Below are 23,126 nucleotides of genomic sequence, written 5' to 3' on the forward strand. Positions count from 1 at the left end.
CGAATCGTGACCTATGAATCGTGATACGGATCGAATCGTCAGGTACGAGGCAATTCACACCCCTAGTATATATGATTTTTTTAAGTGATAAAATTGACATTACAAGCCAATTTCAGAATTAATAAAATAAATCAACTATAGAATAAAGAAAAAAAATGTAAAATAAATCATTGAAAAGATAAAAAAACAAAAAAACAAACAAACACTAAAATAGATCATTTTAAAAATGTACATTTTTTTTTAAATTCACTTTTTTAAAGCAATCCAAATGGCTCCTCAAATCGTGTGAATTTTGAACAGGAGACTAAAACATTGCCTGTTATTGAGCATTGTGTATTTTTTATTTTTTTGGTAGCTTGAAATATTACCTGTTCGGCGGTGAAGAGCGGCTCGTCGCTGATGCAGGAGACGATGATAGAGTGCATGTCCATCTGCTCCCTCAGCTCCTCGTCGTCCGACAGATCCAACGACTGGTTGTCAAGCTTCTGCCCATGAAGGAGGAACAACCGCTTAACAACATGGCTCACAGAAACCCAGTCAAAGTCCTCTTGTAATTTCTTGTTTAACAAACGCTCGCACTAAAACAATCCGTCTTACACTACCTGCCGTTCGTTGAGGTTGAGGGTGGGCAAGTGGAGAGATCGCGTGTGCGACGTCTTCCAGTCCACCGGCATCACGTTGCCGTAGTTGTCCGTCAGCGTGTTCCACACCCTGGACAGACAAAAACACAAGGTCAGTTGCACCAGCACCTTCACAACGTTCATCGGGTACAAGAAATTTCAGACACCGAATGTTTCTTTCTGACAAGGTTAAGCTATATTAGGGGTGTCCAAACTTTTTCATTTGAGGGCAACCTACAGAAAATCAGAAGTACGCAAGGGCCACATCATGTTATGAAGAGAAATTGTGTTTTGTCCTAAAAATTGTACAAATAATTTATTTGTGCTTTTGCATATTTAGAAAAATGCTACAGTATATAAACCAATTTATTTGTAATATGGCAGTAGGGTTATTATAGTTTGGGAATTTTTCATTTTATAGTTATTAGTTTTCAGGATGATTCTGTTAGTTTTTATTATTTTTTTAAAGAACTAAACTGATTAGTTTTAGTTTAGTTTGTTAGTTTCAGTAGTAGTATTTTTTATTTATTTTTTTTAAATGTGTATTACTTGTGCGCAGTATTTAAAAAACATCTTGGGAGCAACGTCATCTGAAGGTGCTTTTCTATTGGCTGCTGCTAGATGACGTCACTTCTGTGTGACATACTTTCAAACGTCATTATTCCGGTTTATATCAAAATAAATCTACTAAAAATCACATTTAAAAATCATACCCAAAGGCTCATGTATTAAATTAATTACCAAAGACTAAAATGAAGGACGTTTGCTATAATTATAATTAGTTTTAGTTAGTTTTGTAAACATAAAATGTAGTTTCAGTTAGTTTTCATGTTTTAAAAAGCATTTTCGTTTTGATTTTATTTCGGTAATATTATTGTTTTTTTTTATTTTAGTTTTAGTTTTTTCATTACTTTTAGTTAACTAAAATAACCTTTAATGGCAACTGTTTTTCGATACCCTCCCTTCTCACTTTGACCATCTACAAACATTTTTGTTTTGTTTATTTTATTTGAACTGAGTCAAATGCTATTTTTAGCATATGTTGGGGGCCAGTGAAAAATGGACGGCGGGCCGCAAATGGCCTCCGGGCCGTAGTTTGGACACCACTGGATTACATGGTACCGATAAAGTACATAAAAAAATAAAACAAAGACTGCATCACTTAATTCACATAAAATAAAAAATAAAAAACATTACAATTCGACTAAAATTTAGAATACAAAGTACAAACAAAAAAATATATATAATTTACATAATTACATAGCAAACTAAAAATGTAAAAAAAAGAAAAAAAAAGAAAACAAAATTGAAATATAATACAATACTGTAATGTATAGTTTAAATGTGTTAATATTGGGAAATGTTCAATGTATTAAAATAGGCTATTTCAATATAAAAAATAAAATAATTAAATCTACAATAATTGTTGAATTAAAAAAAAAAAAAAAAAAGTACTGTACAAAAATATCTTGTAAAGTGATTCTCTTTATACTAAAATTCAAATGTTTAAGAGACATTCACAAGTCTGATACGAGAAGTATGCAACTCGGCCGGAGCCATCTGGCATCCGAGGAGAAAACGGCAAGTGGTCTCAAACTCAGAGCGGCCTCATTCCAAATAATCTGCGGCACATTTGACAGATGACAAATTGCGGCTGAGCAGATGGTGGTGGAAGCAAAACATTTTCAGAAAGACAATCTGAGAAAGAAAAGATCCGATTTGCCCACCATTATGAAAACACTTAAGAATCACCCAAAATGAGGGCAGAAGCTCCCATTGGCTCGTCCCGGGGCTTTTCCACATTGTGACAACAAGGCACTCTAAAGCGGTCTCTTATCCCCTTCGTTTCACCTGCTCACCGTGACCTGCGTGCACCCACAGCAGACAAAGATGCACTCTCAAACAATTCCTATTAAAATTAAAAGTGATGTTTTTCAGAATGTAACATTCTTCCATACTCCATAGCCAAATAAATTCCTATATCAAGAAATATTTTTACATATTTGCTTCCACCTCCAACAACTCTAAGAACATGTTATATTTCAACCTCACACACACAAATGAATTTATTCCAGTTAATTTGTGTGAAATTCTGTAAGTCATTGCGCTGACATCCATGAAAGGATGCTGCGAGTGTACGCTTCATCATTTGCTTTCTTGCTCGCTAAAACACAGCGCTTGTTTACGTAACGTCCACGTTTCTCCCCGAGGTGTTGTACGCAGCATGGAGGGTGATGGTGGCGTTCTATGTAGGGCAAAGGCTTATTTTGTGGTGCCTTGAGCCACGGGCGCTTGCCAAAACACACACAATTAGTTCCGCTGTCATCACATTTAAATACATTTTACATGCTCTATATTGCAAGGCAGCAGTATTTGGTCCCGTAAAATATTCATGCAGCTATTCCTTGTCTTCTGTACACACATTTCCCTTATTAACCTCGTTGGTTGGTCTTAGCTTGTCGGTGAACTCGTTAAGCGGCCGAGCACGTCCCTCCTGCCAAAGTGCATTCGTGCGGAAAAAGACTCTCTGGGTTACTTCAGGGCTGCTGTCCAATTATTCCACTCCCTTTTCCTTAGTCTCCAATTGCTATTCAATCCATGAATTAACCCAAAGTTGCTTTTTGGATTTAACATTGAAGCTGTAAAAATAGTGTGAGTCGGCTCAAATTTGGGCACTGCATTTGCCATTTACCTCCAAATCTGCCATTCCTGTTTGAAATGGTGAAACAGCACTACGTAGCTGAGCTAAAATACTCAGAATGGATAATACTAGGGGTGGGAACCTCTGGCTACCTCACGATACAATACGGTATGCGAGACAAGACTCACGATAACGATTATCTCACGATATGACAATACCACGATTATCGATATATCGCTCAGGTAATAAATACATGATATATTATGATACATTATATAAATACATAATGAATAAATATAAAATAATCAATAAATATATATATATATACATATATTAAAAATATATATATACATATATTAAAAATATATATATACATATATTAAAAATATATATATACATATATTAAATATATATACATACATATACATACAAATAGTTGTGACATTTAGAATAGAATGTAAAAGTCTGTGGACCTAGTATAGAATCTTGTGGAGCACCACCAGTACATGATATAAATACCTCATATAATTTCACTATTGTGTAGATGAGCAAACTATGGAACGGTCCTACTTAGATACAAATTATTAGTTACATGGCTACTGCTTCAATTTGAGAAAATATGGCGACTTCCCTTTTTTGGCTGACGTCTTGCAACATTCGCGATTAAATCTGCCATTGTCACAGTAGAGCAGTTTGAAGGAGAGAAAAGCCAACAAGTGTGCCTCTGAGGAGCCTGAGCCGGACGTGGGATAGGAATGACCTTTATTTGCATGTTGGCATGTGACGCACAATTACGCCATTTCAACGAGCTAAGGCAACAAAGAAAGTGAAAACACACATTTATCCATCCATCTTCTACACTACATGTTCTTTAATGGTTTGCATATCCCAGCCAACTTTGGGCAAAGGCGGAGAACACCACGACACCCTGGACTGACTGGTCTCCAGCCAACGAGTATTTTTTATTTTTTTTAAACCCAAGTCATTACTTCTACTTTAGTACAAAGTGTAGGTATGTGTGCTTTTGCCATCAACATTGACGATGAACACATTTTCCTAGTTCCTCTAGCACGGGCAGTTTTTTTTTTTTGGGGGGGGGGGGGCAATTTACAGTTAACAACAAGCGACCGTGAAAAACAGAAGATTCTTTCAAATCCGTAGTATTATCAATCTAAATTGCAAATTTTTATCAGATTCTGCTAAATTAGATGTAAATTAATCAATCTGCACACACATTTTTGGACATTCTGCTGGGGAGATGCTGATGATGTTTTATACAAGTCGACATGATGATTCAAAAATTTCCATCAATTCCAACATTAATTTCATGAATTTTATCAACTACAAATGACTATTGTTTATCTTAACAATTTAAGGGGAACATGTTACATGTTTGTTCGGCTCTATTTTTTCCATGCATGTTGCGTATTCAACTTTGTAATCAAACTTCAAAATAATAAACATCATTGTCATATGTTGTCTGTTTCTGTGATTAAATTAGTTATGAATGTTTGACTCTCTTATTTAACAAAAAGATGACACCTTCAAATCTTGCTTTGCATTATTAAGTTTAACAGAAATTTGAATATTTTCACTGGTTTTAAAAGGTTCACTTTTTTTTTTACAGGGAAATGGCAATTTAACCATTGAAGTTGTCTTTTGCGAGATCTATGTAAATCAATTAATTACTGAAATGTTTTTAATTCACCTAAATAAAAGTACCTGAATCTGTACTTTTACCAGTCTTTTATTTATTATGTATGTATGTATTTATTTGTATTTGTGATTTTACTGTGGGGTACTTTTTCCCTCTGGGTAACGTGGCATTTGTCACACACCGACCACACTCATAATGCACATAATGCTCATAATTATAAGCTTAAAAAACAACTACAACAAAGTTAATTGTTCCAAGAAAGAACTACTGTATGTTATCTTAACGATTAGTGGGGGCAGTGTTTGCAGTACTCTGATTGAAGATAAGCTACTCTCCACTAGCCCCGGTGAAGCTAATGAGGCTAACGAGCCCTTTAAAAACAATTCAAATGTGTCAAAAACGCCATAAATGTGCCACTCACTCGTCGTCTTTCAGGTAATTCTCCTCTGAGATGGGTTTAATGGGTGCTATGTGCTCCGTGGTGGTGTTGTAATTGCGGAAGCACACGGTCAGCTTTTCGTCGAAGTCGTGGACGAGGTCTTCCATGGACTGGAAGCTGCAGATCTCCCCCGAGAAACTGTTGTCCAGGTCGGACAGATCTTCCAGGCCAGCTGCCGCGGCCGCGGTGCTCGCCGGGCCACCGTCGTCGGTGACCGCCACATTGGAGTTGAGCTGGTCCAGTTGCGAGGGAGACTCCTTGAATTCGTTGAAGTCCTGCCAGTCCTCGTCAAAGTAAGCTAACGGAGCCGCCGCCATGTCTGCCGAGCGGTGCTCCTGAGCTAACACCGGGAACGGTGCGTTGTTTTCTGCTTGGAGCGGCTGGGATGTATGAGCCTTGTGAGGGTGGGGGTGGAGGGCTGGGGGAGGGAGCCCGGACGGAGTGACGTCATTGGAAAGCAGAAGCTCCTCCCTCTTTTGGGCAAGCATGAAACTGGGGCACGACGATCAATGTTTTGCCGAACTCAAAGACACAGCCGATATTCACCGATATTCTGTGTGTTTTGTGTCAGAGAAAAAAAAAGTGAAATTTGGGGCTGATTTATACAATGCAACGAATAACTGTATTTTGCTTAAGGGAAAATGGCAGTATTCGAGCACTCAATAAAACCACGTCCAACTTCACTCAAAAAAGTACTCAGGAGATTTTCACTGAAATTTGGGGCTGATTTATACATTGTCACAAAAAGCTACATTTTTATTCAGGGAAAATTACAATATTCAAGCACCCAATAGAAAAAAAAGGAAAACGATTTCACCTAACCTGACATCTGTTCTGAGATTCGCTCCATATGACATCGCTCGCATCTCAAAACACTCATCTTAAATTATCTTTCACAATTGAAATTAACGTAATGGAAACACAAGTAATGCATTGAGCAACCCTCCTTGAAAAGAAAAAAAAAGAAAAAAATCGTTTATTCAAAAGAAAAACAAACACTATTGTACTATATAAAGCGCACAAACGTAAGATTTACTCCCAACATGATTAATATTACATATTTTCTCTTTTTGAGACGTGTGTATTTTTTTGTGGTGCTTGTGCGCATGAGTTTGAGACAAATGTTATTTTTGCCTTGATTTCACAGTTTCTTATTTCGACACGTCAAAAAAACAAACAAAAAAAAAAAAAAAAAACAGTTGGGCAATTCCCAACCCATCAAATCCGCATTAGGGTCACCTTTTTTGTTTTCCAAAATCCTGAATACTTTATTGAAAATATGCATACATGACACTTTTTCCTACATAATACAAAACAGTACAATCACATCTGCAAATACCACGTGGACGCACCCACTCTCTTACACACACATCCTACCCCATGCTCAAGGAACTTAAAAGATGTTCCGGTAAGCCCTTAAGTTTATACCCCGTACTAGAACAAAAGGATACGAAATAAATGCTTACACGCGTCCCATTTTGGAATCCATTCTGCTGTCCAGCACTTGGGATGAGATGCAGACGGGGTATCAAAGCGACCAGAACCCCCTGGGAAACATCCCTTTTCAAGTGATTTGGCTTTGACAAATACGGAGCATGGACAATGGCACACAGAGACGTCAGTCAACCACACACGCGCGCATCATTTTTTATTTTTTTTTAAAGGCGAGCGGTGGCTAGTTTTAACCTGATGGGATTTTCGGGTAACACGCTTCCAAAGTGGTGTTACTGTGCATATTTCAGGTTAGTGAGAAAACACAATTTAATAATTAAAAAAAAATTAAATAAAAAATAAATCAGATAAAATAAAAAACAGAAAATAAAAAGAAAGAGTCCAAATGTCTGGTTATACTTTAATATGATCATACAAGGGGGGAGATATAATATGTGGAAGAAAAAAATAATAAAATAACAAAATATTCAATAAAAATGACAGAAAAGCACTGTTTTTGAAACCTTTTCTTTGTACTGTATCCCAGTCTATGGCAAAAGCGTCATCACAAACCCTGACAGAGGAAGAAAACTTCTGAATGAATGCTGACCACTGGAAACGACTGGCAGGAAGGAGGGCGTTTGTTTGGGCCAATTTTTGAAAAATTAAAATTAAAATAAAATCAGCTATGGGGGGATTTCAATCAAATTAAATAGCTGTGACAACCACTCTGACTTTACAGTAAATTAATGACAAAAAGGGGAACTTTCTGTGTGTGTGCGCGACTACCAACAGAAAGGCAGTTTGTGTGCATGTTTTACAAACGGCAAGTTGTTCTTCCCAGTCAGTACAATTGTTGACTTCCGGTTAAATTACTTCTTTGCCTTTCTTCGAACTGCTGTGCATTTTGCTATGCCACATGGTGTTCGTGTAAATAATAAATCCCAGATTAACAAAACAAAAAATAAAATAAATGGCTCTCAAGTATTATTGTTTTGTTCCACAGATCGAGGTCCAGAAGGCTTTGGATAAGTTCGGGGTTTTTTTTTGTCCTGTTTAAATCATCTTTGACAATTTTGACTGTGGGATTAAGAAGGCTCGGAAGGAGCAAAATCTTTTTGCTGGTGTGAACTGAACACAATCAAACACGCATACACAGAAAGCAATTTGAGAATTTATACCACATCCTTGATGTCCACTTTTAAGATGGATGTACTAGTACATTCACCCCATCATCACTAGTAAGAATTTCACACAACAGTACTAGCATACGGCCGTTAAGATGGATATCAAATTCTGGAAGGCATACTAGTTGAACAGCCGTTCGACTCGCGCGCCAATCATTGCACTAATGAAGACAAAGTGCATCCAAGTACATGGGCCTCAAGTTGGATATCAAACGCTAGAACAGTTTTATGGAAACCTTTTCTACTATTGTACAACATTTTTACTCGTGAGACAAAACTACCAGTGGACATTTTGGTGCTTACTAGTAGGGTCTCGGAGGCTACTAGTGTGAGGATGACAGTTAAGCTGGATAGCGAAGATATGAAATATACACTCAAACTGCTTTCCATACACACTCGCACTTATTTTTTTTTGGCGTGAGGTCACAGTTTGTCCCCAAAAATCAAGGCCATCCTCTGTACACGCGCACACACACGCATACTGATATGCAGCATCCTCCATGTTTAGGCAGATGCAATTGTGCAGCAGCAACAGCAGCAGCAAATGTCACGAAAAAGGAGGGAACGCGGTGGGCAGGGAGTGCGGGAGTTTATGGAGGACCATGCTTGCTAGTTTTTTGAAATCTCCATGAGTCTCAATCAAGGAGAAAAAAAAAAAAAAAAAGACAGCTGTTGTTTAAAAAATGAAAGTAAGAAAAATTCTCCATAAATGTTTTTGTGTTGTATTGGGAAGATAATGCAATTACATGCAAAAAGTTCAGGATGTTGAACATTTGGGTGAAATTTCAAAACAAACTAAAACGTGCCTCGCAATATATTACGTTCATTTTAGTGAGCACGCTTGGATCTGATAACACTCACATCAAATCATCTTTCCCCTTTTAAATCAACAGAAACTCAAGTAATCTGTTCCTGCCCCTATAAAACATGGAACACGTTTTTTTTGTTAGAAAAGTTGTGCTCAATAGTACTGTATTTCATAAAAATACACAGGACACCTGCTATTTGGGGGTGTGTGGGGGGGGGGGTTCCTGCAAATAATGGCATATCACAAATATGCGGCGGTCTGTAACCCTTTCCTACCTCCTACCCCTCCCCAAAAAAAAAAAAAAAAAAAAAAAAAAAAAAAAAAAAAGTATATATTTTTTTTAATCATTTTTCCGAAGAAAAACTACACTCAGCAGTACTGTACTGTACATAACTTACAAAAGGGGGCAAAAAAAATAAAATAAATAAGTGATCCAAAAAAACCAAACAAAAAACAAACAAAAAAACACTGTACTTAATGGATTGTCCTTCCATGTTCTTCTTCTGAGGGCTTGATTGGCAAAGCAGTTGGATGGTGCAGTAGCGCCACCAATTGATACTATCCTTACACTGCAAGGAAAGCAAAGCGAATTGATGGCTGCTGGAAGTTGTGACATTTGCGGCCATCTTATCGGAAGGAGTTTAAAGTGAAGCGATTTAAAAAAATAAATAAAAAAATCAGCCAAGCACAGCACACAAATTGGAAAAACGCGGAGCACTCAAAGTATATCTTATCTTAATTTGACTTTTTGCTGTTCGACAACAAGTAGCTGAACAACAATATTCACAACATAAGTTGTGAGAAGTTTCAAATCAAGTTTACCAGTAAAGGTTGTAACACATTTCAGGTTGCGAGTGCAATTTCACCCAAAAGCCAATATCGAGAGCTTTTTGTGAGTAGTAGTAGTAGTGTAAGTTACAGAAAAGTTGTCCCTCCACCTTTCTTTCCAATGGAGGCGAGGGACGAATGGACACACGGCGTCCACTGACAACAGCTGGACTATGGGGGGGGGCTCTTGAAAACGGATGTGGAAGTGGGTGGGAGGGCGGTTACGGGGTCTGCTGCTCAGTCGTTGGTGGTGTCCGCGTCCTCGCTAGACTGTGGAGGGGAGTTTTTTTTTTTTTTTTTTTTTTTTTTTTTTTAAGATGAGGACACCAAATTATCCATCATCAAGGTCTGTTGAGACATTTCTGCATCCCGGTGTCAGTCTCTCAATTTTTGTCTTGGTGGCTTGCACTTTTATTTATTGATTTTTTGCCTCGGCGAACAGTTTGGGTGCGTGTGGAGATTGGATTTTTACGTCGGAGGACTGGTGGGTTCTCGAGAGAGAAGTGTCCATCAACTGTCCATGTTACTGCAGTTCTCTGGGGAGACAGAACAGCACGTATCAGCATTTTTAAAATGGGGCTTTAACTGTCAAATGACAAAACTGACATGCTTGAGGACAAGCACGATCGAAAATGGACATTTTGATTCATCCCTGATGTTAAAAGCACATTCGCCCCCTTTCCCTCGTTGTCAGTACCGTTGAGCGCGTCCGCCTCTTGTGAGTCGAGGAAGGGCGCGGGCCCCCAGATGCGCACCGTGCCGTCGTCCGAGGCGGACGCCATGAGGCCAGGGATGGTCGGGTTCCAGCTCACGCAGTTGACGGTGCGCGTGTGACCCGTCAGCTCCGCGATGGGAAGCTCCCCCCGCCGGTGCCAAATGTACACTTTGTGGTCTGGTGACAAGCAATTACAATGCATGAATGAGTAAACAAACAAGGGCTGTGCAATTTATCGAAATTTAATTACAATTATTACATTCCACAATTACAAAGCTTTGTAATTGTCTGGCAACCAGTTCAGAGTGTACCCCGCCTACTGCCCGAAGCCAGCTGGGATAGGCTCCAGCACCCCCCCACCCCACGACCCTTGTGAGGAATAAGCGGTTAAGAAAACGGATGGATGGATGAATTACAAAGCTAGCATAATCGTAAACAGAAAAAAAAGATTATTCCTAATTTTGAGTTGTTTAAATGTATATATTTAAACATTTTTTCTATTAAAAAATAAATAAAATAAACATCTTGTTTGGTACAAAAAAACAAAAAACAAAAACTTGCATAATTAGTGTTTCAGCGAAATTTGTCTTAATATTTTTTATATGTTAACATTTTCTTGTTTTACGCAAAAAAAAAAAAAAAAGGTCATGATTTCAATTACCACCAAATTAATCGTGATTAATAGTTTCTTCGAGCAGCCCCAAGACAAATAAATAATAACAGATAAAACTTACCATTGTTTTTCCATAAACTTATTATAATTTAGTTAATGGCTTGGTTGGTAACGTGGCAGAAAATTGTGAATTTTTTTGTTTTTGAAAGTAAAAGCAAATGAGAGCAAATGTCTTTTTTGATTTAGACTAAATAATTTCAAACAATGACTAAGTGATTATTAAAATAATTGTCGATTAATTTGAAAATTGGTCAGATCTCTACAAATAAATATTTATTTTTACTTCAATGAATTACAAAATATACAAGGTTTTTTTTCCCCCCATCTGGTTGGGAAGCAACAGCACCACCCTGAGGAGAGAATGGGTACTACAGTTTACCCCACAAGGCATTTTCATACTTATTGTAGGACCAAACGTGCAAAAACAAAATAAATTATGGTCATCTATTATTTAATTGGAATGTATTCAATTATTTAAATGTTTATCTAATTATTTTTATTTTAGTTAATGGTGCTTAAAAAAATGGGGTACAGTCATTTTTTTCTTTCCATTCTAGGGTGATATCACCAAAACAAATGTGGAGGTGCTGCACCTTCGCTGCCGCTGGCAATGAAGTCTTCATTGTGTCCTCCGAAGCAGGAGTGGATGGTGTAGAAGCCCTGGGTGACACCTTGGTATTTCCTGACCAGCACTTGGTCCTGTAGGTCCCACAAGTGCACTCCCTTTGGGAAAGGGAAAATGCACCGTCGATTACTGGACACGCGAACACGTCGACAGTCCGAAACAAGGGCGTCCACTCACCTGAGTTGCTACATTTAACACAGCTAATCTTCCGTTCTTGGAAACAGTAAAAGACATGATAGGATGGTCCTCCTGAACTCTGCCGGGGCAAACAAACCAAATCACAGCACATGAGCTATTGTGTTCACAACATATTTATCAATAAAGTTGACTGAAGCCTCTTGCTTTACGCGTACATGTTTCTGTCAGCGAGGTCCTCAAAATTGTAACCCCGAATACGTTGGTGGGTATCAGAGGCCAGCACTGTCCGGCCGTCGCTCAGGCACCACAGGCACTGCACTCTCACGCCCTCCCACGAGTCCAACAGGTTGCCGTCCAGATCCTGAGGACGCACGTGGCAAATTATGAACGATGTAAACGCGACCATGACGTGACGCCATACGTACGCATTGATAAAACTGGCCCCTCTGGCCCCCCGTAACGAAGCGTTTGCCGTCCGGGTTCCAGGCCACGCTGGTCAAACTGTCCTCGTGGGATTGCGACATCTTGGTGCGCAGCTCCCCCGTCTGGTCAAAAGGTGGCAATGGCGGGCAGAAGGAAGTGTGCAAACAGTGGGGAGGGGAGACGGGAAAAATAATAAGTAAGTGCAGGGGAGGGGTCAAGAAGAGAAGAGAGAGAGAAGAGAAGAGAAGAGGGGTCAGCAACCTTTACTGTCAAAAGAGCCATTTTAGGCCAAATAAATAAACAGAAATCTGTCTGGCGCCGCAAACTATTTGACAATTGTGATGAACGAAATAGTGAGATTGTGTTAGTCAAATATACTGAGGGCCCAGAGCAGAACAGGAAAAATGCAGCATCCAACATTGACCTGTCGTCTTCCTTTTTTTTTTTTTTTTTTTTTTTTTATTTAAATTTTTCTTCCTTCATTTTTTATTTATTTATTTATTTATTTATTTTTAAAGACTTTTCTGCCTGTCAACCTTCTGGACATAGGGTAATTTTTGGCCTATTTTCTTCCTGGGACATTTTATGGCTATTTTTTGCTATCACTTTTTTTCTACATTTTTTGTGTACATTTTATGGTCATTTTCAGGACATCAACATTTGTTCTGGGACATTTTCTGGTTACTTTTTAAACATTTTCTTTTGTGCCTTTATTGAATTTTCTGACATTTTTGACAATTTCATGGACATTTTATGGTAATTTTCTGCATTTCCTTGCCCCTTTTGGACATTTTAGATATTTAAAAAAAAAAAAAAAAAAAAAAAAAAAAAAAAAACCTTTTTCATCTACTTTTCATCGCTGTTTTTCTGACAATTTCAAAATTTGGACTGACATTTTTTTGAATATTTAATTATTCATTTTTTATTTAATCATTAATTCATTTAAAGAATATTTTATCAATTCGTTCCTGTAGTGGTCAATGTCCGAATTGTTCAACCTCAAAAACATTTTTTACAATAATGTACCGTAAATGCAATTAATCCGTTCCCAAGCTCAAAAACAGATAATTTCCATTTCAATTTCTATTTATGTAAAAAACAAAAAAAACAAAAAAAAAACACGTAGAGTATTTAATCATTAAAAAATACCTAACCTATTTAATTGTGGTATGATGGCATCAGTTGAGTGGCTGAAAAATGCTGTTTTTACTTTGGAAAGCCATGCTCGAACTGGTAACAGTACAACATCAATTTACCTTTTTTTTTTTTTTTTAAATCACTACACGAAGTACAAAATAAACACAAATCACCGGTTAATAAACAGTAATCAGGGAAAAATTATTTTGTAATACACTTTAATGCAAAACAAAAATGAATCCAATTAGTTGATTAATTAATTGAATAATCGATAGATTAATCGATTCTAAAAATATTCGCTCGTGACTGCACTACTACGAAGCCACGTGGTTGCTTACCTGAACATTCCACAGCCATAGCTCAGAGCAGTCATCGGGTCCGCAGGCGATCAAGTAAGTGTCGTCGGGGCTCCAGGCCAGGTAGGAGACCCCGTACGCGTGACCCTCCAGAGTCCGCAGCAGCTTCAGCTGGTGGCTCTCCTGCACAACGGCATCACAAAAAAAAGTAAAATATTGTACACCAAATAGAGTGTTCTCTGCTCTCCTTGCTTTGCCATTTGCGCCCCTCTAACATCTATGCTAGCTTCGGTTAGCTTTTCACATAATATGTTCACATTAAGCTAGCAGACTTTCATGAAATGACATTATATGGCTTGATTAAACATTTTGGCGTTTACATATACAATGTTTAATTCCCCTTTGTTTCATGTCTCAGTTTTGTGGAAAAATTCAACTGGCTGTGCCAAGTAACTTGAAAGAAACACAAACTGCCTCTTATTTGTAGAACAGGACAAGCGAAAAAGTTTGAGATCGCTGCATAATAAAATGATCAAATACAGTTGGCCAAACGGATCAAATTCGGCATGTTTGCATACGCACCGGGTCCACCTGCCAAATGATGACGGTGGTGTCTTTGGAGCCGGTGGCCAGCTTGGTGCCGTCGTTTGAGAACTTGCAGAACCACACTTCGTTACAGTGCTCGGTCAAAATCTGCTGGGTGTAACATGGGAACTGCTTCCTGTGGTGGAACAAAGACAGGGAAAAAAAATTACAATAACTAAAGGTGGCGAAAGTAAGCACAGAAGAAAATCACATTTTATTTATTTATATATATTTCGCCTCTTACTTGGAAAGCCTGTACTGGGGGAATTCCAGTCGCAATGCAGCAGACATGTCCATGTCAAAATTTAGCAGTAATAAATTTAATAAGAATAATGCATACATTTATGGAGACTTGGGTCAAGCTGTATTTTACAATTTTAAAAATGTGCAGAAATTCACAAGGTACTTCATGTTAAAGATTAGATACTGTAGCTCTTAATATGAAAAGAAAAATGCACTGAGCTGTCACTAATGTCTTACAAATGGAATTATGCCAACTAGGGGCAGAAATATGACCTTAACACAAATTAATATCACACTCGCTTTTTACAGTACATTACATCTTTTTAATTTTAACTTAATTTTATGTACTATGAAATTACTGTATCAATGACTAAAAGATGCAACCATATTTCTATTAATTTAGCTTTATTTCCACTTTTATGTTAAGATTAATTTTACTGTAAAGAAAACAGAACAGATATAAAAATTGCAATTAATCATGAGTTAACTATTGAAGTCATGGGAATAATTACGATTAAAAATTGTAATCACCTGACACCTCTAATGTATGTTAGGGATGTAATAAGGGCAATATCATGATATTAAAACTGCCACAATATCGTCAGTCATGTTCACGATATTTAAAAGGAACGCATCTGTTAAAAAAAAAAAAAAAACAGTCATTTGTCATTTGTGCAGTCCGAGCACCCTCTGGTGGCTAGTTTTTAGTGCAATTAATTTTCATTAGGGATGTTTTGGCCCTTCTATGTTTTAAAATGTACGCTAATTGTCAGATGAAGGGGAACGTAATTAATATGTCTGTGAACCGAGTCAATATGTGGAGGAACTCAATGTGTGCGTGCATTAAAAAGTAAGCGTCTCAATATTATTAGACATTGTAGATGGTTATATGCATTAATGTTATGTACAAAAGGTATTAGCTTTTTTTTTTTTTTTTTTTTTTTTTTACAATACTGAGACCTTTTTTTAAATATTGCCAACCTCCCCACAATAACGTGATAATTTTTTAATTATCGTATTGTGAGCTTCCTATCGTGATAATATCGTATTGTGATGTTTGGATATCATTACATCCCTAATGAATATAAGTTTTTTTTTTTGTTTTCAATTCTCAATTTAAGACTAAAAGAAAGAACGCTCCACGACCTGCTGCAAACGTGATCGATGAGCAGCGACACCGAGTCCAGGCTGCTGTCCAGCTTGGTGTTGTGATAGAGGCAGCGGTCCCTCTGCAGCTCCACCGCCTGTCGCAAAAGGTTCTGTAGCCGCCGCGGGGGCAACATCACGGACGGCGGCAGGTACGCTACAGTTGGGAGATAAAACACCAGAGCGGCTGTTGGTGGCCTGGCCGGGACCCGGGAACGAGACAAAAGCGTCTCCCTCACTTTGCAGTTTGTCCAGCAGCCGGCAGCGGGAGGCCGTGCCTTTGCCCTCCCACTCCGCCTTGGCCCTTAGATCCTCAGCATGGCTGCACATGAGATACCTGCCGGAAAACGCCAGAAAATAAACAATGGCGGCAATTATAAACATATATAACATAATAATTTAGCACTAAAGAATGGCAGACCCGCTGAGCACGTGGATGCGGTCCGTGTTGTACTTGAGCGGTGTCAGCTCCCCGCGGAGCACCTGCAGAGCCTCCAGGACTTTGCCGTCTTCCAGGTACTCCAAATATTTCTGCTGCAGCAGCAAGAACTTCATACGCTAAACACACACACACACACAAAAATAAAAAAAATAAAAATAAATAAAAACAATTGAAAAGTCTTAATTCAACTCTTTGGTTTTTTTCCCCCCATTCTACTGTTGTAATCTAATAGAAAACTAGAAACTATTCAAATTGTGTGATTCAATCAAGTAGCCTAAATAAAGAGGCAGTTGGCCAAACGTGACCATGACAGAGCCACAATCCAACTGACATAAAGAGTATGTTATTAACTAATTTGCGCCCAAAAACGTATAAATACATTATATTTTAAATATTAAGTGTCCCGAAGACGTATTTATGCATTTTTATGTTGTTGTTTTTTTGTGCTAGAGCATTCAGAAGGCTTTGATGCAGCCTCTGAACTAAAGAGAACGGGTGAATCAATGGTAGTAATTACAAAAATGGCAAGCAGGTGACAGCAGAGTATAAGAAATCAACCAGGGCCATGGTGCAAAAAGCTCCTTTCCCCAACTGTTTTAAAAGATTTGTGAATAATGATTAAACTTAGCTCTATGCTAATGCTAATTGCTGCAAAACGTAAACAAATAGAATTATACTTTTTTTCAGATGAAAGAAGAGACTCGAATCTTTCTTTTGGTATGTTCCATGTTTTATAGCAATAGAGCACAATATTCTGTGGGCCTTCCAAAATCAGTCAAAATCCAGTAAAACAGCCGGGAGCGAAGGGGGTTGCTCAGTGAAAGTGGCTGGGAGTCAAAGAGTTAATATGTGACCGGCTCTGGCAAAAAGGTCCACATGTGGAAAGGGAAAAAAAAAATAAACACTCAAAATTGAGATATTGCTATATTTGAATTCTGCACTTAATTCCCTTTAAAATGATATGTAATACATGGATGTAGCTCAAAAATTGATAAAGCTATAGCAGTTTTAATGTTGGAAGGTTGAAATTGCTAGTTTTGAGTAAAAGGGCTTTTTTGGTACTTGCATTTTTCAAATGTCCATAGCAACCAGTACCTTAGGAAAAAGATATGAACCTGAAATTTTCAGAAACTGTTAAAACATCAGTGGAAAGTCAATTCCAATAGCAGGCAAGGTCATCGACCGAGATTTGAACCCTTTAAACGTTTTGGAAGTTTGACCTCTCAAGAGTTGAAATCAGCCTCAACTTTGAAGATCACTTTCAGCTTACAATTTATCTTCTAAGGCATCAGCTAAAGTTTGCTTATATTATTGTTGCTCCTTGTGGTATTTTCGTGCATAAATGAGGTTATATTACTCCAGTGGGAAATTTGATTTCATAATTTTGTGTCAATTAAAAGATTATTTGTCATTTGATGTGGCCTGTGAAAAGTGCTTTACTGATAACTTAACATTGATGTGATTTCTCAATTGCTTTTGAAAATGAATAAAAGGAAAATGTCTGTTTGTTTTTTTTGTATTGTTTTGTTTTGTCCCACCACCCCCACCCCAAGTAAGACACGAGGGACACTAATTATTGTACAGTATTTAGAAATCAATATAGCCTGTGAGCATTTCGGGGCGGGGTGTCATACTGTGACTCTTTTGAGAGGACCATTTTTCATCTTGAAGTTAAATATTTCATAGCTCATTTTTATGTTCATGTCATCCCATTTAAAAGAGCATAAAGTGAAAATGTATGGCGATATTTGCGACGTATGCAGGCAGACTTTTTTATTTTTATTTTTTTTTTACGCATCGAAGAAGCAGCGTGTCCGGCGTCGTATGAAATAGACAACATCGACAAGCAATCAAACCATTACATTAGTATTTACGATACATTATTACATTAGTCTACATTGCATACAAGGCACTGGTGCATGTCACAACTTTTAATTCCCGACGCGGTCTGAATGAAAGAGCAGTATAGTCTGTTTCGTGGGGGTATCGCGGCTGCATCGCTCTCTAGAGTTCGACATGGTTTATAAAGTGTGGGAATGTAGTAATTTGAATTAAAAGTAGACATTGATTCATTAAGAAAACGATCCTGGAGAATATCTCTGTTTGTTTGGATTACAATTCGCCAGTAACCAGACCGATGACAACATAGCTTCTGCTCCATTACGTAGGATGACTGTTCACGTTCGTGCTGAATTGTGTTTTTCGACTTTTTTTTGGTTGCTATGTTCATCCACCCATCCATCCATTAGCAGATTCAGTTATCCTCACAATATATAAATCAGTAGTGAATTACATCTAAGGCTAGGAAATTCGAGTTGTTTTTAAAAAGGTGCGCAAGACGCAGTACTAGCTAGCAGCTCGGCTAAAAACACGCCCCCTAGTTACGAGGCATACTGTCTAATAATTGCTTATTTTCCATATACTTCTATTACAATTTTGACTTTTGTGCTGCTTGGAAATGAAACTAGAGACCTCAAGGAGGATATTTGTCGAGAAATCTCAAAATGGACAAAAAATGTCCAACTGTCTAATATCGCCCATATCTCTAGATTGAGCCTGCCGACATGCGGACACAGGACCATTTTGCCGGAGCGGGTCACATATAGTTAAAGAGCTGAAGTTTGAATTGCAGAATATTTCATTACCACAGTGAAAATGGTTAAAAAAAAGAAATAAAAAAGTGATGTTAACACAAAACTGCCAGCATGAGGCTTTTGGGGGACATTTTTTAGGTCCTGTAAATGACATTTCACCAATCGAGAAAAGTATTCGGACAAGCCATTATCATGTCAGTATATGGAAATACAATCTGGAAGCAACAACAAAAATGAACTTTCCGTGAGTCCTTCTAGAAGCACCAGAGGACATTCATGGATCCCCGGTTCAGGTTTGCGAAAAGGGCCACTTACCACAATGGCGTTGGGCGAATGCATCAGTGCTCTCAGTTCATTGAGATCATTCTCAGCCTGGACCAAAACAAAAGGAATAATGCTGAGCGCAGCAGTTTCTACAGTCACACTGACACGGTGGACAAGGGGCGGGGATGACACCGCTGCTTTACGAGCGCTGTAAATACATGTATTTCTAATTGGAGAAAAACATAACCTTTATTTTCACGACTATAGATTTTGAGTCAGGAAGAAGAATGAGGCCAATTTTACATCTGCTGGTGGAAGGTGGAAACAGTAGAAGTAGAAGCACTTAACATCACCAGTTACCATCAGTACTGTTTTTCAAACAGAATTGTATTTTATGACAGAACAATACGTTTAACACATACACTGATAAAAAGACACTTTGATCATAGCCAAGGCAGAATGAATGTACTGGCATCTTTATTCAGGTGTACCTAATGTTGTTAGCCTAACAACTTAGGCCCCTCCTCCGACTAACGTGGTCATCACCGGCAAACTGACCTTGTCCCACTCGCCCTCCATGACATGGTTGCGGAACTTGCTGGCCGACGTGTGCTCCAGTCTGCAGCCCGACTCCTGCATCAGTAGGTCCACCGTCTGACTGCAGCCACCAAACACGCACGGAGAAAGGGAGTGAATACACAAAATGAGGCAGACGTCTAGAGGAAAAAAACAAAACAAAACAAACAACAACACAAACACTATCCTCCCCCATTAATGTGATGTATGCACCATTATTCACAGTAATGATTTCAACACAGACTATTCACGTGTAGCCGAATTGCCACTTCAGGGCATCTGAGCTGAGGTAATGAAGGTTAGGGATAGCCTTCAGTGTGATGACATCATGCTAAGGTTACAATGCAGCATTTCGAGCTGAAATGTTACAATGGCACGGCAATGGCCAGCAGCGGTCGTTGAGTCATGATGAAGTTCTGTTCCTACGGCGATGACATAACCCAAAATCGTACTCAAGTTTGAAGGTGACGTAGTCTATCACACTCACCTGTGGTACAAACAAGTGAAGTCATAATTACAGAAATTGTTGTGTGAGAAACACAAACGTGTGGATTCAGTTGCGAGCCTTGTAGAACACCACCTGTTTCTGGCTACAAGTTCCATTGTATATGTGTTATTTTAGTCATTTTATTCCTGGGTGGTGGGGGATTTCTAGTTCGAATCACAATGAATTACCAAATGATGATTTTGCACCGTTTTTAAACCTTAGAGCAACTTCTTGAGTCCCGATTAATGCGAATGGCTAACAGCTATAGAAACACTTCTGAAATAAATTTGCTTAAATTACCTCTATTTATAATAGTGTGTTACTATGAATAATTAATGACATTAATTTTTGTGAAGACTGATACTATTAATGATTTCATTTCACATAATAGTAGGAAACAGATAACTGGTAACTCAATTTTATTTCTATACTTCTCTGCCAGTGTTCACATTTTCAGTGATCACTTGTACACCATTCCTAGAAAATCACAATGTGGTGCGCTATTTTGAGAACAGGCTGGAGAGCCACTCACAGTGACACATTAAGAAATATCAGGTTTAGTGCTATTTTAAGTGAGCTACTCGAGTAGATTTCTAAGTCAGAAAAGTATTTAGCCAATATCCAGTTTAAAGGTCCATGTACTAGTATGTTCATTGTCCTCATTTGTAGGACAACTTTGGCATACTCGTAAGGTCAAGTACAGGTTAATAGTGAGGCAAAACTTGTGAACATTTTGGTGCCACTAGTGGGGCCCAGAAGGCTAATTGTATCTTGCTAGTTGGGCCTAATGGTGGGGGCAATTTACTACTAATCAGCCAAAAGTGGCATGGGTAGTGAATTGTTTTACTAGGTGAGGACAAAGAGTGTACTAGTAAATGGACCCTAAGATGGAGAGTAACGAAATGTAATAAATGCTCAGCTTTTGTGCCTATTTTTGGGTAGAATTCGACATTAATAGGTAGAATAACATTGCAGTCGAGCTGCCTCAGAAATGTGACATTGTCACTAGTGACAGCCAAAATGGAGGAAAACCACAACCCTTTAAAAAAAAAAAAAAGGAAAAAAAAAAAGGTCCGATTGTATAATTATCTTCTCATTTTTGGAACATTGTTAAAACGTTACCGACGAGAGACGATGTAATGCACTCCAGTGAGGAAAATCGCTAAAGATCGTGTTAAAAAACAAAAAAACAAAAACATAAAACAACAAAGGTGTTTTTATGACAAGTGTTGCTGCTTTTGGCGTGTACAGCTGAGAGCAGACTGGCGCTAGTTAGCATGCTAAATGGCTAAAGTGTTATTGTGCAAGATGGACCCCCTTCCCTTCTTCTTGCCTTCTTTGAGGAGAGCGAACCAGCGAAACATTTGGACCCATCCCCCCATGTTTGTGCCTGTCAAGGCGCACGAACAGCACTTCAACCAGCTGCTATGTCGCACTTTTACAAACCTAACAACACGACAATATCATCGTAAACAACTTACTTGAGCCCCAGTCCGTGAAGATGTTGTCCTATGAGCCGGATGACATCTTCCTCCGCCTGCGACAACCGCTTCTTCTTCTTCAGCGAGCCCACCTCGGAGCCCGAAGAGGCCGCGGCAGAAGTCCCGCAAGCGGTGGAGGTGGACGAGGAGCCGTTGCTGGTGCCCACGCCGTTGCCGTTGTCCGCGTTGGAGAGAAGCAGCCCGTTGGAGTGCGCCCCACCACCGCCACCGCAGCCACCACTATCCGCTGCCGACGACGACTCGCCGTTCTGCGCGGCGCCGAGGCAGGAAAGCTCGGCCGATTCTTGCCCCGCTCCGTTCGCCTGCATGCTGCTGCTGCTGCTCAAGAGGCCGACGGCACTGCGGTTAAAGTGGATGGTCGATGTGGCTCCGAATCCCAAGACAACTCCGGCAAGGCCTGGCACAACCGCTGAAGCCCCGGGCTCTCCTGCTCCCTCCGCCGCCGAGGCTCGGTGCTTCTTCCGCGGGGGCGGCGACGCTCCGCCGGTGTCCGAGTCGGAGGAGGAGGAAGCGGAGGCCAGAGTTTCCTCACCGAGAGCGGCCGTGGTTAGAAGCCGGCGGTGCTCCGGGTGGGAAAAGGAGGCTCAACTTCCAGATTGGAGGCCGCGTCGGTTGAGGTCGGAGCGGACTGTCACCGTTGGCCGCTCCGTCTCTCGGCCCCGTTTTTGTTGTTGTTTCTCTCCAAACAGCTGCAGCACTAATGGAGGCCTGGCGTTCTGACATCACCGGAAATTCCTACACTCGCAAGTTTCCGGGTAGAACCAACGTTGGGCCGAGGGAGGTGTCAGAAACTTTGCTTTTCGCAGGGATTTAAAAAATATGTCATACATGTAACTAGTGTTATTTATATTTGGAATGTAAATATAAATAATATATTTGAAATATGAATGTATTATAGTATATATATTGTATATAATACTATCCGTTCATATTTTTGTTAACCACAAATGTAAAATGAATTAATAAGAATTAAAGTCAGTGACGCATTTAATTCAACCCTAAAAGATATACGAATATTTATTTATTTTCGGGATTCTTTTTTTTTGTATTATTATTATTATGAATTAAACAACATAGACAGTCTACCAATGTCAAAAATAATACACGTATAGTGTAAATACATTTTACAAAATGAACAAATTATTAAATTAAAATTAATCAAGTACACAAAAACAGGGCCGAGAGACTGAGCGGTCAACAGTGACAGTCCGCTCCGAGCTCAACGACTTTGATTTAATGTAAAATAAAAAAATAAAAAAAATATAAAAAAAAGTCTCTAAAGTACAAAGTTGTGGAGAGTATTTCTATATTTAACTAAAATTAAAGTCGCGTTTTTGTGTGTACCCTTGAAAATCTGCTTGTGTGGAATCCGTTGAGAAAAATGATTAAACAATAATTACATTTATTTTATTTAATCCCAAAATACAGTATGATTACTATTACAACAATAATTTTTTGGGAACCTCCTGACAATTTCCAAGAATCTGCTGATAACAAAGTGATTATTAAAGTCAATGTTTCAAGTGTGATAAATGTAATATTTTAATAAAATGCCAAGTGATAGTCAATTGACTCCATGACTAACTGGATCAATTATAACGATAACAAATACAACAATAAAGCATGTTTTGTGGTTTAGTTAAGAAACTGAACGCAACAACATAGTGCA

At 38.7% G+C, this 23,126-nt stretch overlaps 2 protein-coding genes across 6 annotated transcripts in view; both read right to left on the reverse strand.

Annotated features, from left to right (window-relative positions):
* fez2b (fasciculation and elongation protein zeta 2b) overlaps positions 1-5,755 on the reverse strand; it is a 28,189-nt gene extending 22,434 nt beyond the window's left edge. For all 5 annotated transcript variants that reach the window (XM_077510718.1, XM_077510717.1, XM_077510719.1 and 2 more), the window contains exons 1-3: positions 5,340-5,755; positions 603-711; positions 369-485 (exon numbers count right to left, since the gene is read on the reverse strand). In XM_077510718.1, the coding sequence (XP_077366844.1) occupies positions 369-485; positions 603-711; positions 5,340-5,674 (561 nt within the window). In that variant the 5' untranslated portion in view covers positions 5,675-5,755. The remainder of the gene's footprint in view (positions 1-368; positions 486-602; positions 712-5,339) is intronic.
* A 1,440-nt stretch (positions 5,756-7,195) lies between these two features.
* wdr26b (WD repeat domain 26b) lies at positions 7,196-22,198 on the reverse strand. Its single transcript, XM_077510696.1, has 14 exons — positions 21,437-22,198; positions 19,451-19,550; positions 18,944-19,000; positions 16,014-16,150; positions 15,832-15,929; positions 15,593-15,749; positions 14,201-14,339; positions 13,661-13,801; positions 12,188-12,307; positions 11,978-12,123; positions 11,802-11,880; positions 11,593-11,722; positions 10,309-10,503; positions 7,196-10,147 (listed from the first exon to the last, which is right to left on the reverse strand). The coding sequence occupies exons 1-14, from the start codon at positions 21,763-21,765 to the stop codon at positions 10,122-10,124; spliced, it is 1,854 nt and encodes a 617-aa protein (XP_077366822.1). The 5' UTR covers positions 21,766-22,198; the 3' UTR covers positions 7,196-10,121.
* Positions 22,199-23,126: the final 928 nt, after the last annotated feature.

The sequence above is a fragment of the Festucalex cinctus genome, chromosome 21, assembly GCF_051991245.1.
Source record: "Festucalex cinctus isolate MCC-2025b chromosome 21, RoL_Fcin_1.0, whole genome shotgun sequence".
NCBI classification, from domain to species: domain Eukaryota; kingdom Metazoa; phylum Chordata; class Actinopteri; order Syngnathiformes; family Syngnathidae; genus Festucalex; species Festucalex cinctus.